The following is a 14,373-nucleotide window of genomic DNA, read 5'->3' as shown; positions in this document are numbered from 1 at the left end:
AGGTGCTGTCCCTGAGCTCTTTTGCTCAATGCTAGTACTCTCTTCTGTGAGGAACAGCTCCAAGTCAGGCTTCCTGTTGGTTAATTGAATGTAAAAGCTTCAATGACTTTCCTGTCCAGCCTGGCTTTGAGCCATGATCCTCAGATTTAAGCTTCCTTAATATTCATATGTATGTTAGAGGAGAGGAGATGTAAAGAATGCTATTTTAGCATAATATTTTGTGTAAATTTGTCTAATTATTATACTTTACAACTCTGTACAATCTTAATAATAATCATTTAACATAGTTTTGTTCTGAGTTATATGTAGGTTAGTAAAAATATTCATAATACATATTTATGTCAAATAAATTTAAGATGATTCAATACATAGCACGGAAGCTGGATTTAGTGCTAATTTCAGTGAAATTTCATAGTAAACCCAAATAATACCAGAGAAGCCTTCCTTCAAAAATCTTCCTTAATATTATTTTCTTAATATTACTTTCCCATGTTAGCTTTTCACTGTTTCTGAAACTGTAGAAGATAAGACTCAGGAATGGTGGATCAATGGTATAAATACAGAAAGAATCATGACTTCATCGCCATTTCAGAGTTTATTCAAGTTCTCAGATACACAATGATACCAGAAGGAAGAAACACAGGCACCACAACAATGTGAGGAACATAAGCGGGAAAGATTTTTCCTTACTCTTCTTTCAGTAGGAACTTCAGCAAGTAGAAAATATGAGTCCATACAACATGACAGTAGCAATGAAGTAAAACAGCTGCCCAAGATTCCAGCAATAGAAACAGAAATTTAGAGTTTATCGCTTAAAGTGCCTGAGCAGGAGAGCTTCAGCAGAAAGGGCATAGGAGAGGAGAAGTGAGGCACAACGTTGAATTGACAGAGGATGCCTAGATGTGTAGCCAGTTTGCACACTACAACAAGAAGATCACTGTGAGTCAAGATGACAGGGAAATAAAAGGGGCTGACAGCTGGCCACAGAGTGTTCCTGGGCCATGATGGGAGAAGATTGTCATTTCCACAAAAGCACAGAAGATGACTAAGAAAATCTGTATCACACAGCCAGCTACTGATATGAGCAAGGGAGCTGACACAGACATTTGAGACACTAATGCAGAGACGTCTAAGGAAAAAAGTATGTAAGTGTGTGCAGGTTCTGGTCAATGTTGGTGACAATGATAAAGTTTCCTAACAGGGTGGTCAAGTACATCAGCAGAAACGACAACAAGAGCACAAACTTGAGCTCCCACACCTCAGCAAAGCACTCCAGGAGAAACAGTCACTGTCTGAAACTTGACCATATTCTAAAACGTTATTTGGAAAACTGGATTCTAGAAGAAAACATTTTAAAATATAAACATGAACATATGCCCTCATGCTATTTACTTCTGTTATATGTAACTGACCATGAATACACAAGTAACATTTGTGTTGTTGTGAACTGGTCCCTTTTTCACAACCTTTCTTGTGAACATACAAAGTTTATAAGGGAGATGGGAGAATCCAATCACATGGCATGGGCGGAAAAATAAAGCCCTATTTCTCAGCTTAACTATTTTACCCATATCTCATGACTGTTTGGAGGTGGTCCTGAAACTTGAACTCAGAGTCTGGGTACTGTTCTTGACCTTTTTTGCTCAAGAACAGTGCTCTACCACTTAAGCCACAGCTCTACTTTCAGCTTCTTTGGTGGTTAGTTGGGATAAGAGTCATAAAGACTTTCCTGACAGGAATGGATTCAAATAATGATCTTCAGACATCAGACTCATGAGAAGCTGGGATTATAAGTGTGAGCCACAGGTGCCTGGGCAGCTCATGAATTTTGAAATGGTATGATAATGAATGTTTAAGTGCTCAATGTATAAACATTCCTTTCACTGTTATAAATATTGAATGAGACAACAAGAGACCAAGAGGCAGAGAGTATGTACCAAATAAATTTAAATATATGTGTATATAATTGTTATTTTATTTATACATATTTATATTCAAGATTATATTACATGTGTTATATATATTAGATATGTGCTATATATACACATTTACATAATATATGTGAATATATATTATGCAGCCATATTTATATAAATACATATGCATATTTATACCATATCTTATAAAATTAAGATTAAAATATTGCCTTTAAGTAAATATCTGTGTTTATCATTTTGTCCATCTAGTGTCCTGCCATATATTTATGAATCTATCATGAATCTTTTTATTTGTCAATTTGCATGTATATATTAATACATACAATTGTAAATAAAAATATTTATACCTCTATATGCAGAAAACTAAATATTATAATCAAAATCCTTCAACACAAACAACTCAATATTAAACAAAAATATTAAAATCTCAGAATTTTATGGACAATAAAATAAAATAATGGACAATAAGTTTATAGAAAAATGCTATAGCATAAAACTTGTAAGTAACTTGAAATAAGAAATATGGAACTATCAACTCATTCAGAATGAACAGCTTTAATTAGAATTGACTGAGATTTGGAGAGATTACTTTACAGAGCTTGTGGGAAAGTTAGTGCAACTACAATGGTCATTATGGAATTTCCTCCAAACTATTAAATCTGGCACTGTCCACTCATCCAGAAATATCACTTCTGATGTTATATGAAAAATACCCAAGTGAAGGATCTCAGATGCCTCCAAGATTTTCTGTTCATGGCTACAGTACAAAAGATAGCCAAGGTATAATGGAACCTACGTCAATTAACAGACAGAAATTTTAATATATTTGAATATTAGAAGATAATTCAGGGCTGGGAGATTGGCCTCGTGGTAGAGTGCTTGCCTAGCAGGCATGAAGACCCAGGTTTGATTCCTCGGTATCACACACATAGAAAAAAAGCAGAAGTGGTGCTGTGGTTCAAGTGATAGAGCTCTGTCCTTGAGAAAACCCAAGGACAGTGCTCAGGCCCTGGATTCAAGTCGAGGACTGGAAAAAAAAGAATATAATACAACTTTAAGTACTTCCTTCCATTAAAAAAAACAGTACTTTTTTTTATTACACTTACTATAAATGATACATAAAACATAAAGAAAGGTTGAAGGACAGGAACTATTTTTAAGAGCTACTGTACACAAAGTAAGTATTTTACACTTCTATATAACATATTTATATTTGTTAAAATGTAGATCTTAATTTTTATTACAAATATAAAATAATAAAGTAAAACGGAATTAGTGAACATGATCGCATATAAAAATTTGTGATTTGGGCCATAAATTTGTGTTCATAACAACTTAAAATAATCAGTATGCATATGTCCAATATTTCAAGTTTTGTGTGTGTCAATTGGATATAGGTAATTAAAATGCAGGAAACAGTAATAAGCAACAAAACTTAAAAATACATATTTAACATCTGGAAAGTAGTGAAAATTAGCAGAAGCAGAAGCTTCCCAAGGACAATACATCTACTTTTTGCTTTACTACTTTGTCTCAATTTTTGTAGTTAGTTTGAACATAACTAATCAACACTTTTCTTATGAGACCAAATAATACTCAATAGATATTCTTTTCCCATTTTATTTTCACTTACTAATCAATCTCATAAGAAATTCTCAACAATGAAATATTCAAATATAATTATATATGGAAGTAGATAAATATACAAATAGCCAAATAAATCTTAATTTCATCATCAATTTTCTCAAATGAAAAAATGCATGATAATTGTAGCCTGCAATTTTTTGAAATTATGGATTAAAATCAAATTTTCATCGTATGTCTTAAATAAAATTACTGTCAATGACAATTTCAGAGTTAAAAGAAAACCAATGACTTAGTTGAAAAAATACGGGCCAGGCAAAAAAGAGTTACAAGATTCCTAAAAATTGATTGGGCCTAATTGCTTTCTTCTCTTTGTCACTAACTTACATATTGTAAGTAATTTTGAAATCAATGAGATTTATGTAAGAAACAATGATCAGCTATGATGTAGTTTACTACCAGAGATATGAGTTCTCCACACTCCCTGACATAATTCGGTGACATTTGAGATTATAGGATAAAATACTTAAGTACTCTCTGTGATTGCTTTTTTCTTAAATGAATTAACTATTATTGCTTAGGATTTTCCAATAATTAAACTTTCTTAACTTCTCCTTTACCATTTCATTTTCCATTGTTTTCCAGCAGTCCACCTTTCACTTATGTATATACGTACACTTGTGTGTATGTACATGTATATGCATATAGGTGTGTGCAAAAATCACAATTATAGTATATAAATCATATTTGTAGTATATATGTTTCATATATAAGAAAAACCTCTACTTGGCTTTCTATGTCTGGTTTATTTCATCAAAGATGTCAATCTAAAGCTCTAATTATTTTCTTGTAAATACATGCTTCCTTAATATTTATGGTTAAAACATTCTATTTTGTAGGCATATTATGGTTTCTTTTTGCATTTACTTGTTAATGGCCACTGAGTTATTCTATTGGTTATATATTATAAATAATACTGCTACAAATATGAACTAGGCTGACTTTCATTCTTTTATATGCACCCACAGGAATAATATAGAAAAGTCTTATAGTAAACATCATAGGATAATTACAAACAATTATATTCAAGTTTTCCCATAAAAAATTCTTAATATTATTTTCTTAGTATTATTTTCCTGAAAGCTTGTTTTATCTGTTTGTTTCTCAGACTGTAGATGATAGGGTTCAGAAGTGGTGGAACAATGGTATAAAAAACAGACAAAATAATGTCCTGAATCATTTCAGAATTTACTGGAGGTATTAGGTAAACGACAGCACCACAACTGAAAAACACAGACACCACAAGAATGTGGGGGATGCAGGTGGAAAAGGCCTTTCCTCGTTCTTCTTTCACTGGGAACTTCAGCACTGTTGAAAATATGCGAACGTAGGACATGACAATGAAGATAAAACAGCCACCGACTGCTCCAAACACAGAAATAAAAATTAGGAGTTTGTTGCTAAAGGTATCTGAACAGGACAACCTTAATAGAGAAGGTATATCACAGAAGAACTGAGGCACCATATTAGACCAGCAGAAGGACAGCCGAAAAGTGTTGCCAGTGTGAACAGTTGCATAGATGAGACCAATGAGTAAGGAAGCCAGTGTGGTCTGGACACAGAACTGGTGGTTCATGATGACAGAGTAGTGGAGAGGCTGGCAGATGGCCACATAGCGATCCCGGGCCATGATGGTGAGAAACAAAGTTTCCACAAAAGCACAATAAATGACTAAGAAAACCTGTGTCACACAGCCAGCCATGGAAATGATTCTATTGTTAATGAAAGAGTTGATGCAGGTGTTGGGGACAGTGACAGAAATGTAGCACGTGTCCAAGATGGACAGATTTCTGAGGAAGAAGTACATGGGCGTGTGCAGTTTCCTGTCCATGGTGGTGACAGTGACGATGAGAAGATTCCCTAGCAGGGTGGCCAGGTACATGAGCAGATACAACATGGAGAGCAGGAGCCTGAGCTCCCAAGCTTCAGCAAAGCCCTTCAGGAGAAACTCAGTCACAACCATGCTGGTATTGGCCATGTTCTAAAAATGCTGAATAGAAGAATCAGAAATTTAAAACAAATGATAATGTGAGCATGAATATTTTCTCTGACATTTTTACTTCTGTTTTATGCAATTAAAATTCACTTAGCAAATATCAGACTTCTGTCCCTATAACCTGTGTGCACACTACCACAATGCCTCCTTGGTTAAAGGTGCTAAGGAAGATGGTGCATGTCAATTTCATGCCTGTGTTGATATAGTAAATACTCATTCATTTTTCTCATCAATACAGAGTATATGAATTTGCTTGCATTAAATTGTTAGATTGATTCATATATGAAAGATTTTTCTTAGAGACTGAAGTATCTAGATTAGTCAGAAATTGTGATGCAGCAGAATATATGTACTATATATTATACGCCACCTTTGTATATATTTACTTTGCATATTAGTATATACTGTAACATAATATTAGTTTTTTCCTTACATGCCTATTTCCACCATTCTAGCTATCAAACACTATGTTCTACATTTCTATCATCTATCTATTGATAATTAAATGTGTTATATATCTATTTTGACATTATTTTCTTTTTTATTATAATTAATAGAAGGGTTACATTATGTTCACCAGATAGAAGGTGCATTGCTTACAAACATTGATACCCCTTCTCATGTTTTTGTCCTCAGTTCCCTCCCCAACCCTTTTCCCTCATCCTGTTTCCCCCTCCCTATCCTATTTCAAATAAATAAATAAACATACATACAGTATACCAGGTAACAAGTAAGATAATATAACAATATGAGAATAACCCAGGGACAACAAAACTGACTATATTTTCTAATGGATATAACTTATGTATATGTATATTAATAATGTTAATTTTATTTACTCAAATTAATACACTTTGGCTTCCCTAACACTATTGGTTGGCTTTTAAGATTACAACTGTTCTAAAATAATAAAGGTCTCTCTAAGATATCTCTTTTCTAAAATTCATTAGCTATCACATCCAGCTTTATTTTAATAATTAAAATCAAGAATGACTATGTAATCATACCTATGTCTGATTGTTATAGTATTATTCTCTTTCCACACTTTCACTGCTATTCTTTTTTAATTTATAAAACCAGACAAAAATACTAGAAGTCCAGAATTCCAGAACTAGATAAAAAAATATGTGTGCATTCCTCATAAAGGCAAAGATCATTGTTGAGAGGAGATGAGAACAAACCACTCTGTGTTTTATTTATAGGTCAAGAATAATTGTTCAAGAGCTACTGCAAAACTAAGCTTGCATTATTTCCTATATATTCATGTTTACTACAGTGTAGAACTTAATTTTTATCACAAATATACAATAATAAAGAAACTACACTGAGAAAAATAGCAAAAAGAAACGAAGAAATGCGGTCACATAGGAAACTGATTGCTACAATTATGTACAAATATTGTTTACAAAAATATCAGCCTCCTATTTTAAACTATGTAAGTAATGTTTTTTTTTTCCAGTCCTGGGCTTGAGCTCAGGGCCTGAGCACTGTCCTTGGACTTTTTCTCAAGGCTAGAGCTCTACCACTTGAGCCTCAGCACCATTTCTGGCTTTTTTCTATGCATGTGGTGCCGAGGAATCGAACCCGGGTCTTCATGCATGCTAGGCAAGCACTTTAACCAGTAGGCCAAATTCCCCGCCTGTAAGTAATGTTTTGCTGATAAGATACAAGCAAGGTAAATTCTGTATAAAAATAATATGGAGATTTGTGAATGAGATAGCTATTTTATTTATTTTTAATTTTTTATTGTCAGTGATATGTAGTGAGATTACAGTTACATTTGTATGGTAGTGGGCATATTTCTTCTTGAACATTGTTATCTCTTTCCTGATTTTCTCCCACTTTCCCTCCCCCTCCCTTCCAGGTTGTAGAGTTCATCTCCAACACAGTAACATATTGTCTTGTGAAAACTGCTCTTGCACTGGTTCATGCTTTTTCATTTGACTCATTATCTTGTTTTCTGGTTTTTGGCCATAGGGCTTGAACTCAGGGACTGAGCATTTTATTTTTTGCCAGTCCTGGATTTGAATTCAGGGCCTGAGCACTGTCCTTGGGCTTTCTCAATGCTAGCGCTTTACCACTAGAGCCACAGCACTATTTCTGGCTTTTTCTGTGTATGTGGTAAAAAGGAATTGAACCCAGGGCTTCATGCATGCTAGGCAAGCACTCTACCACAAGGCCACAATCCCTGTCTTGATGGCTATTTTAATAGCATAGATTGGGGCATAAATTTTTGTCATAAACTTTCAAATTCATTAGGCTGTGTAGAGTCTTGATTTGCACATGCCAAGTAAGGGACAGCACCCAGGCCAAGTTCAAGCCCCATGACTCGCAAAAAAAAAAAGAAGAAAGAAAAAAGAGACTTAGAATAGTAGAATTCGACATTACAGGGCTTGTACCTCATGATACAGATAAATGCTTTGCAGAGAAAATGTTTTCAAGACTTGATGCACACTTAAGCAGATAATCTATGTTTGTGTGAAGGATGGAAAAAGTACATTATTTTTAAGTATAATATATTAATATTACTTTAAATGGTGTAATACACACATATAGAGATACATAGATATAGCTATAACTATACCTTTGTGTTTAATCTGTAAAGAAATTCAACAAAAGATAATATTCAAATTTTCATACGGGTGATAGTACGGGAGAGTATATGATATTGAATGTTCACAATTACTCTAATAAATGTTCTATAAATTATAGCAATTTGGTTGGCAAATTAATAGGCTACTATTTTTACCTATTAATTTATAATGTACTTTATAGCCCTTTATTTGTGATTACATTTTATAATTGCATATGCAATTTTTATATGATGCAGAATTGTTTTTTTACTTTAATTTTAAAATTTCAGTAGTTCAGCAGTTGGATTGAGTTCAATATCTTAATCCATACTTACTACTCAATAATATTCCAAATATTAAACTGTCTTAAGTTGTAGAATTATTAATACTATAGTTACTGCTTTACTAAAACTAAGGGGATGGGCATGAAGACATTTTTGAATGTAAAATGTTTGTCTTCTCATTTGTAATTGATACATTTAGACTTACATAATCATGAAAAACAGATCTTTTTTTGGTAATGGGTACATTACATTATGTATTGATTGATTAATGAAGAGGTTTTTCAAATCAAACATAAATGTCCAAAATAAGTAAGACAAATCCCTGGAGACTCAGGTAATACTTTTTGATATAATACAAGCAAAAGTAAATCCTACAAAATTACTTTTTTTGTTATACTTTCATTATAATTTTATTATAATACAGAAAATATATGAAAATGATAGTGATAGGAAAAAAACTAACAAGCCATATGAAACAAGGAAGATTTTCTGTAGCTAAATGCATCCTTGGTTGTGATAAGTAGGCAAAATTTCTCTTCTGCCTGTGTTTAAACATCAATGCTGTACACAAATGACTTTTGTTTGTTACATATATTGTTACATTAATGAAAAAAATCATCATACCTTGTCTTTTCTAGGTCTCACTGTGCTTTACCACAGAGGTACAAATATTTTCCACTCATTCTCTTATCCTTTATACTAAGAGTAGACACCTTCTCCTTACATGCTTGTGAGATGTTTTGAGTAATGCCTGGTTCTAAATACTAATTTAAGGAAAGTTAGGAGATTTCTGTAGCTGAGCAATTGGAAACAACTTCCAGAAAATAGAATCCCAGTTTTGCATCAACCCTTCTTTCTAGAAGAGTGAGATTTGGATTGGTCACTACATATGTGCACTGCCATTCTATGCGCTAAGGCAATTATTATTTCCTTTATATTTCTTTTTTTGCCAGTCTTGGGCTTGAACTCAGGGCCTGAGCACTGTCCTTGGACTTTCTCAAGGCTAGAGTTCTACCACTTAAGCCTCAGCACCACTACCGGTATTTTTTCTATGTGTGTGGTACTGAGGAATCGAACCCAGGTCTTCGTGCATGCTAGGCAAGCACTCTACCACTAGGCCAAACCCCGGACCTAAGCATCACTTCATTCAGTCTTTACAACAGTCCAGGAAAGTAGGACCCAGTATCCCAAATTTACATAAGAGAAATTACAGACTCAGAGAGGCAAAAGAGCTAGATTTTAACATCATGCCAACCATTCTACAAAGCCTTGTGCAAACTCACTGTGGTACACAGCTTTGTTAAGGAATTTGGTCTGATAAAGCTTGGAATGACTCAATTTGCTGGTGAAATGCTTTTGGTCATGGTGATAATCCAGGTCCTTTTTGCTCCTAGATGGCTTTTCAGAAGTAATACCAATAGATAACTCACATAACAGGTGAATGTTCTGTTCACAGAAGAGAGGGAATAGACAGATTCTGGGTTGTACATGAAGACCTGCAAACCATGTATTCTAAAATAAAATAATAAACAGACTTCTCAGGAAAAGTTATCTTTTCCAGATTGTATGCACTTTGGAGAGCTTGGCTCATTAAAGTTAATGTAGCTTACTATAAATGCAAAGTAGAAGGAAAGAAATACAAAAACTTAATGAAGCTGAACCTTTGATGTATTGTAATCAATGCATAAAATTTCTGTTGACTTTGAAAAGTCTCATTTATTTTAGAGTTGTATATAACATTTATATGCAATAATTGTACCATATATATCCTACATGATATGTGTGTTTATATCACATAAACACATATATGTGTGTAGATATATACATTTGCTCACATAAAATGCACGCACGTGCGTGCACACACACACACACACACACACACACACACACACACACACACACACACACACAGATATTGCTAGCTAGAATCCTGGGGCAGGATGCTGACTCTGAGTTTCCATACAAATAATTCTATCAAAAACATGCCATTAAAAATGTTGAAGATACATAAGACCAGTGTACTCACTCCTATCTTTTAAGTACTAAAATTAACTTCATAATTAAATACAAATTAAAGCAAAAAACTCTGGACAAGAAATGAGTGTATATGAGAATTTTTTTATTATTATCTAAGGACTGGTGGAACAGGGTCTTTCAGATAAGCTAAATTTGCTATTACTTGTGGTTTATATTTAAAACATCAAGGATGCTCTCAATATATTGCAATAGAATACATGCTTACAGAAAAATCAAGTGACCAGAGTAAAGAAAACATCTCTATGCCCAAATGAAGACCTTGTACAAAGAAAACTCTATTCATACATTCATCATTCCATCTATTCCATCTATATATAGAGAGAGATGTATGTAAGATTTAATTAATTGCACATTATTTTCCCCTTAATATTGACATCTGCTAGACATATTTAAATAGAAGGTGAATGTTTAAAATACATAATATAATTCTAAAAATGTTGATGTATTTATAGTGTATCATATGGTGTTGTCTTTGTAGTTTCATGTTTCTAATAATCTTTCATGTTTATAATAATATTCATAATTTCCCCTTTAATTTTATGCCAGTTGTTTGCAATTAGAAATTTGAGATCAATGAAAGATTATAAAATGATAGAATGATCAGCAATGCATCTATTCAGTTGTCGTTCCTGGTGCTACTATGTAGTATATTACATGATTACAACTGCTATCAATCAATAAATATATATCAGACTGGTTTCTTTTAAAAGTAATAGACTTTTATTAAATTCTATATTTTTATGCAATGAAATCACTAAGTAATTCATAGAAAATGTTCATATGAGCATTGCAATAATATATGTTTGCCATATGTTCACTCAACTTCCTTTCACACTTCTAGAGAAAGCAAAATTCCAAATTGAAATGAAGCCCTAATTTAAATGGGAGAAGAAATTAAGGGAGCCACAGACAGCAGTCAGTGCATACTCACTCTTAGGATCTTCCTAGATATGAAGTAGAAGACAGTAGTGCCTCCTGTAAATGCTTCCAAATCAAAGATTAAACAGGGTTTACACAAATGCCCTTATTCTGACAATACCTGATATGTCTTCAGATAAACAAATCACCCTTGATTACACTGGGAAAATGATTCTACAGTGATCTTTCTAATCTAAAAACATGTACCCTGCTAGGCATAATTTGCAAATATTTTGGCAACATAGTCTTTATCAAGAAAATCAGCAGATTGCCTAAGGGCAATGTCAAATAGATAACGATCTCCAGAGACAAATGAGTCCTAGGGACTCAATTAAAATTCATATATGGACAGAAGGTTTAGATTGATAGAAACAATATTACCTGTGGATGAAAAAAATGATGGTTAATATAGTGAGCTATTCAAGTCAGGGACAAAAATAAATAATTATCTTTGCAAGAATGAATTCAGCTGAATGTGGTGGTGCACACAGAGTATCTTAGGTAATTGCAGTTGACTATACTCCCATTTTAATAGCAAAAAAACCCAGCATAGTGTCAGCCATTCTAATAGCATCTAAGTTATTAGAACCATGCCTCAGGCTAACCAAGCAACACATTTCTTAACTACAACACATCTTAAAAATACTGAAGAGCTGAGCAGCTTTAATGGCGCTTACCTGTTCAGCTTAATTTGTAGCCAACACGACTCAGGACTTGTGCCTTTCTCTTATGCAATTTTATCAGCTTTCTAGAAGTGTCAGGAATATCTCTATGCAACCTCATCAATGAATAGGGGGGTCATTCTTTTCCTGACACAGTGAGTCTCCTAAAACTGAGAGATATTTTTTTGCCAGTCCTGGGGCTGGAACTCAGGGCCTGAGCACGGTTCTTGTGCTTTCTCAAGGCTGGAGCTCTACCATTTGAGCCATACCACTTCCAGCTTTTTTCTGTGTATGTGGTACCAAACTCCCAGACCCTGAGTGATATTTTTAAACACTCTAAATATATAGTTTAGAAGTCAGTTCTAAATAAGACTCAGATTAGTTATTTGTGTATAACAGAAAAATCACTTATTTTGAAGTTTCTAAGTACACTCTAGCCAAATCTACAGCTACTGATAGAAATATTTGATGTGCATTTTCTGTCTCTAGAAAATTTACTGCCTCTCTCAGGGTGTAGTATCCTTACCTATGCCACACCTGGGGCATGCACAAGGGAATACTCTTCAGGTCTTTATATTTATTTTCTTGTTTCCTTTCTTACAGCTGAATTCAATGCAGAGAATATTTGACAGGACCACTAACTAAAACATAACTTTTAGCATTGACCTTAGTCTTGATCTACCCATCTCCTTTGATATAAAGACTTAAAAATGAAACAATAATATTATCAATTAATAGAATACAACTACCAAGTTGTTAATGAAAGCTTTATTTATATTTTAAAACAGAATAGCACATGTAGGCTATAAACATGTATGGAAAAATGTTTGAAGCCTGTTTAAGTGAGACTAAGAGTTCTTCTGTCTTTTCACTTGTGAAACAACAGGCAGGATGCGGAGAAAAACAAAAAACTTTATGATGACACTTAAAATAGAGGATTATGTGGTACTAACATAGTATCTACAGATCCTATAAATGCTTTTCATTGATAGAGGTGTAGGTGTTATGTTACAGGAGCATGAAGACAGATTTTCCAGAATACAATAGACATGTAGAATCTTATTAACATGATAGCTCTTATGAGAAATAATCACCATTATCCATTTTCTATCTTTGTGGTAAACAAATTTCATGAAATATCTAGTATGCTTTAAGTTAGTACCAACAATGCAAATTAATGTATGTACTTACTCATTTATTCTATAACTGTTCCTATAACTTTTGATAACTTTTCTGTCAATGGTAAGGAAAAATATGAAAATTTACTGTACAGAATAAGTTGATAATTTTATAATATAGAGATAATAAATCAAATTGAACTTAGGAATTCATACATGTTCATAGTAAAAATAATGAATGACTGGTCATGCCAGGAGTCTGACCTGCCTGAAGAGTGCTTGGCTAACATGCTCAAAGCTCTGTGCTTGATTCATTAGTACACATAAAAAGCAGGAAATGGTGCTGAAACTCACTCCAGTGATAGACTGCTAGTCTTGAGAAACCAAAAGGACAGGCCCCAGGCCTGAGTCCAAACCTCAGAACTTGCAAAAAAGGGGGAAAAAAGATATAATGAGTGAGTGGTCATCTTACTTCTATTCTTAAAAATAACATGAGATATTTGTTGGAGAAGAAAACAGTAAGAATGGTAACTGTACCCAAATAGCATACTTCTATTCTCCAAAAACAGGGCGTTCTGCAGGGAATGTTGAAAAGTCTAAGTGGAGGTTTAGCGCAAGTTGAAGAGCCCTCTTTGAGCAAAAGCTAAGAAAGACCACAAGTCAGTCTCAAAACACACACACACACACACACACACACACACACACACACACACACACACACACAGGATCACAGTCAAAAAATTAGAAAGAGCTTTCAGTTAGAGGGACCTTACTCTAGCATTCAAAACAGAGGCAGGGATTACAATTTTATTAATTCCTTTTTGGATATATACTCTTTAATTTGAATGAGATCATAAAATTGGTTTTGATATAATGTAACCTTTAATTTCTTTTGGGTTTTTTATTTTAATTCCTCAAAAATTTTGCTTTCAATCAATAAAGTTGTCCAATTTATTTTACATGGAATTAAACAAATCAGATTATTTATTTGTAAAATTAAATTCTCATTTAAATTGTCAAAGTATCTTGGTACACAATCAAGATATCCAAATAATTGAATTATATACAATTAATACGTTTAATTATGCTAGTTCTCTAAAACTCTTTTGGATAAGTATTCTAAAATTATCATAGTTTGTATGCAAGTTTGTATGTTTCAAATTACATTTAAAATGCATAGTCATATATAATAAAAGAATTGTTA

General features: G+C 33.4%; 1 protein-coding gene across 1 annotated transcript; it reads right to left on the bottom strand.

Moving 5' to 3' along the window:
* Positions 1-4,635: 4,635 nt before the first annotated feature.
* LOC150057494 (olfactory receptor 14C36-like) lies at positions 4,636-5,559 on the bottom strand. The gene has a single exon (XM_090339727.1). It carries the CDS (start codon positions 5,557-5,559, stop codon positions 4,636-4,638), a length of 924 nt encoding a protein of 307 aa, XP_090195853.1.
* Between the last annotated feature and the right edge of the window lie 8,814 nt (positions 5,560-14,373).

This window comes from Megascapheus bottae, chromosome 10 (genome assembly GCF_031878675.1).
Source record: "Megascapheus bottae isolate mThoBot1 chromosome 10, mThoBot2.hap1, whole genome shotgun sequence".
In the NCBI taxonomy this organism is placed as follows: Eukaryota; Metazoa; Chordata; class Mammalia; order Rodentia; family Geomyidae; genus Megascapheus; species Megascapheus bottae.
This window is presented reverse-complemented; position numbering and strand designations above follow the sequence as displayed.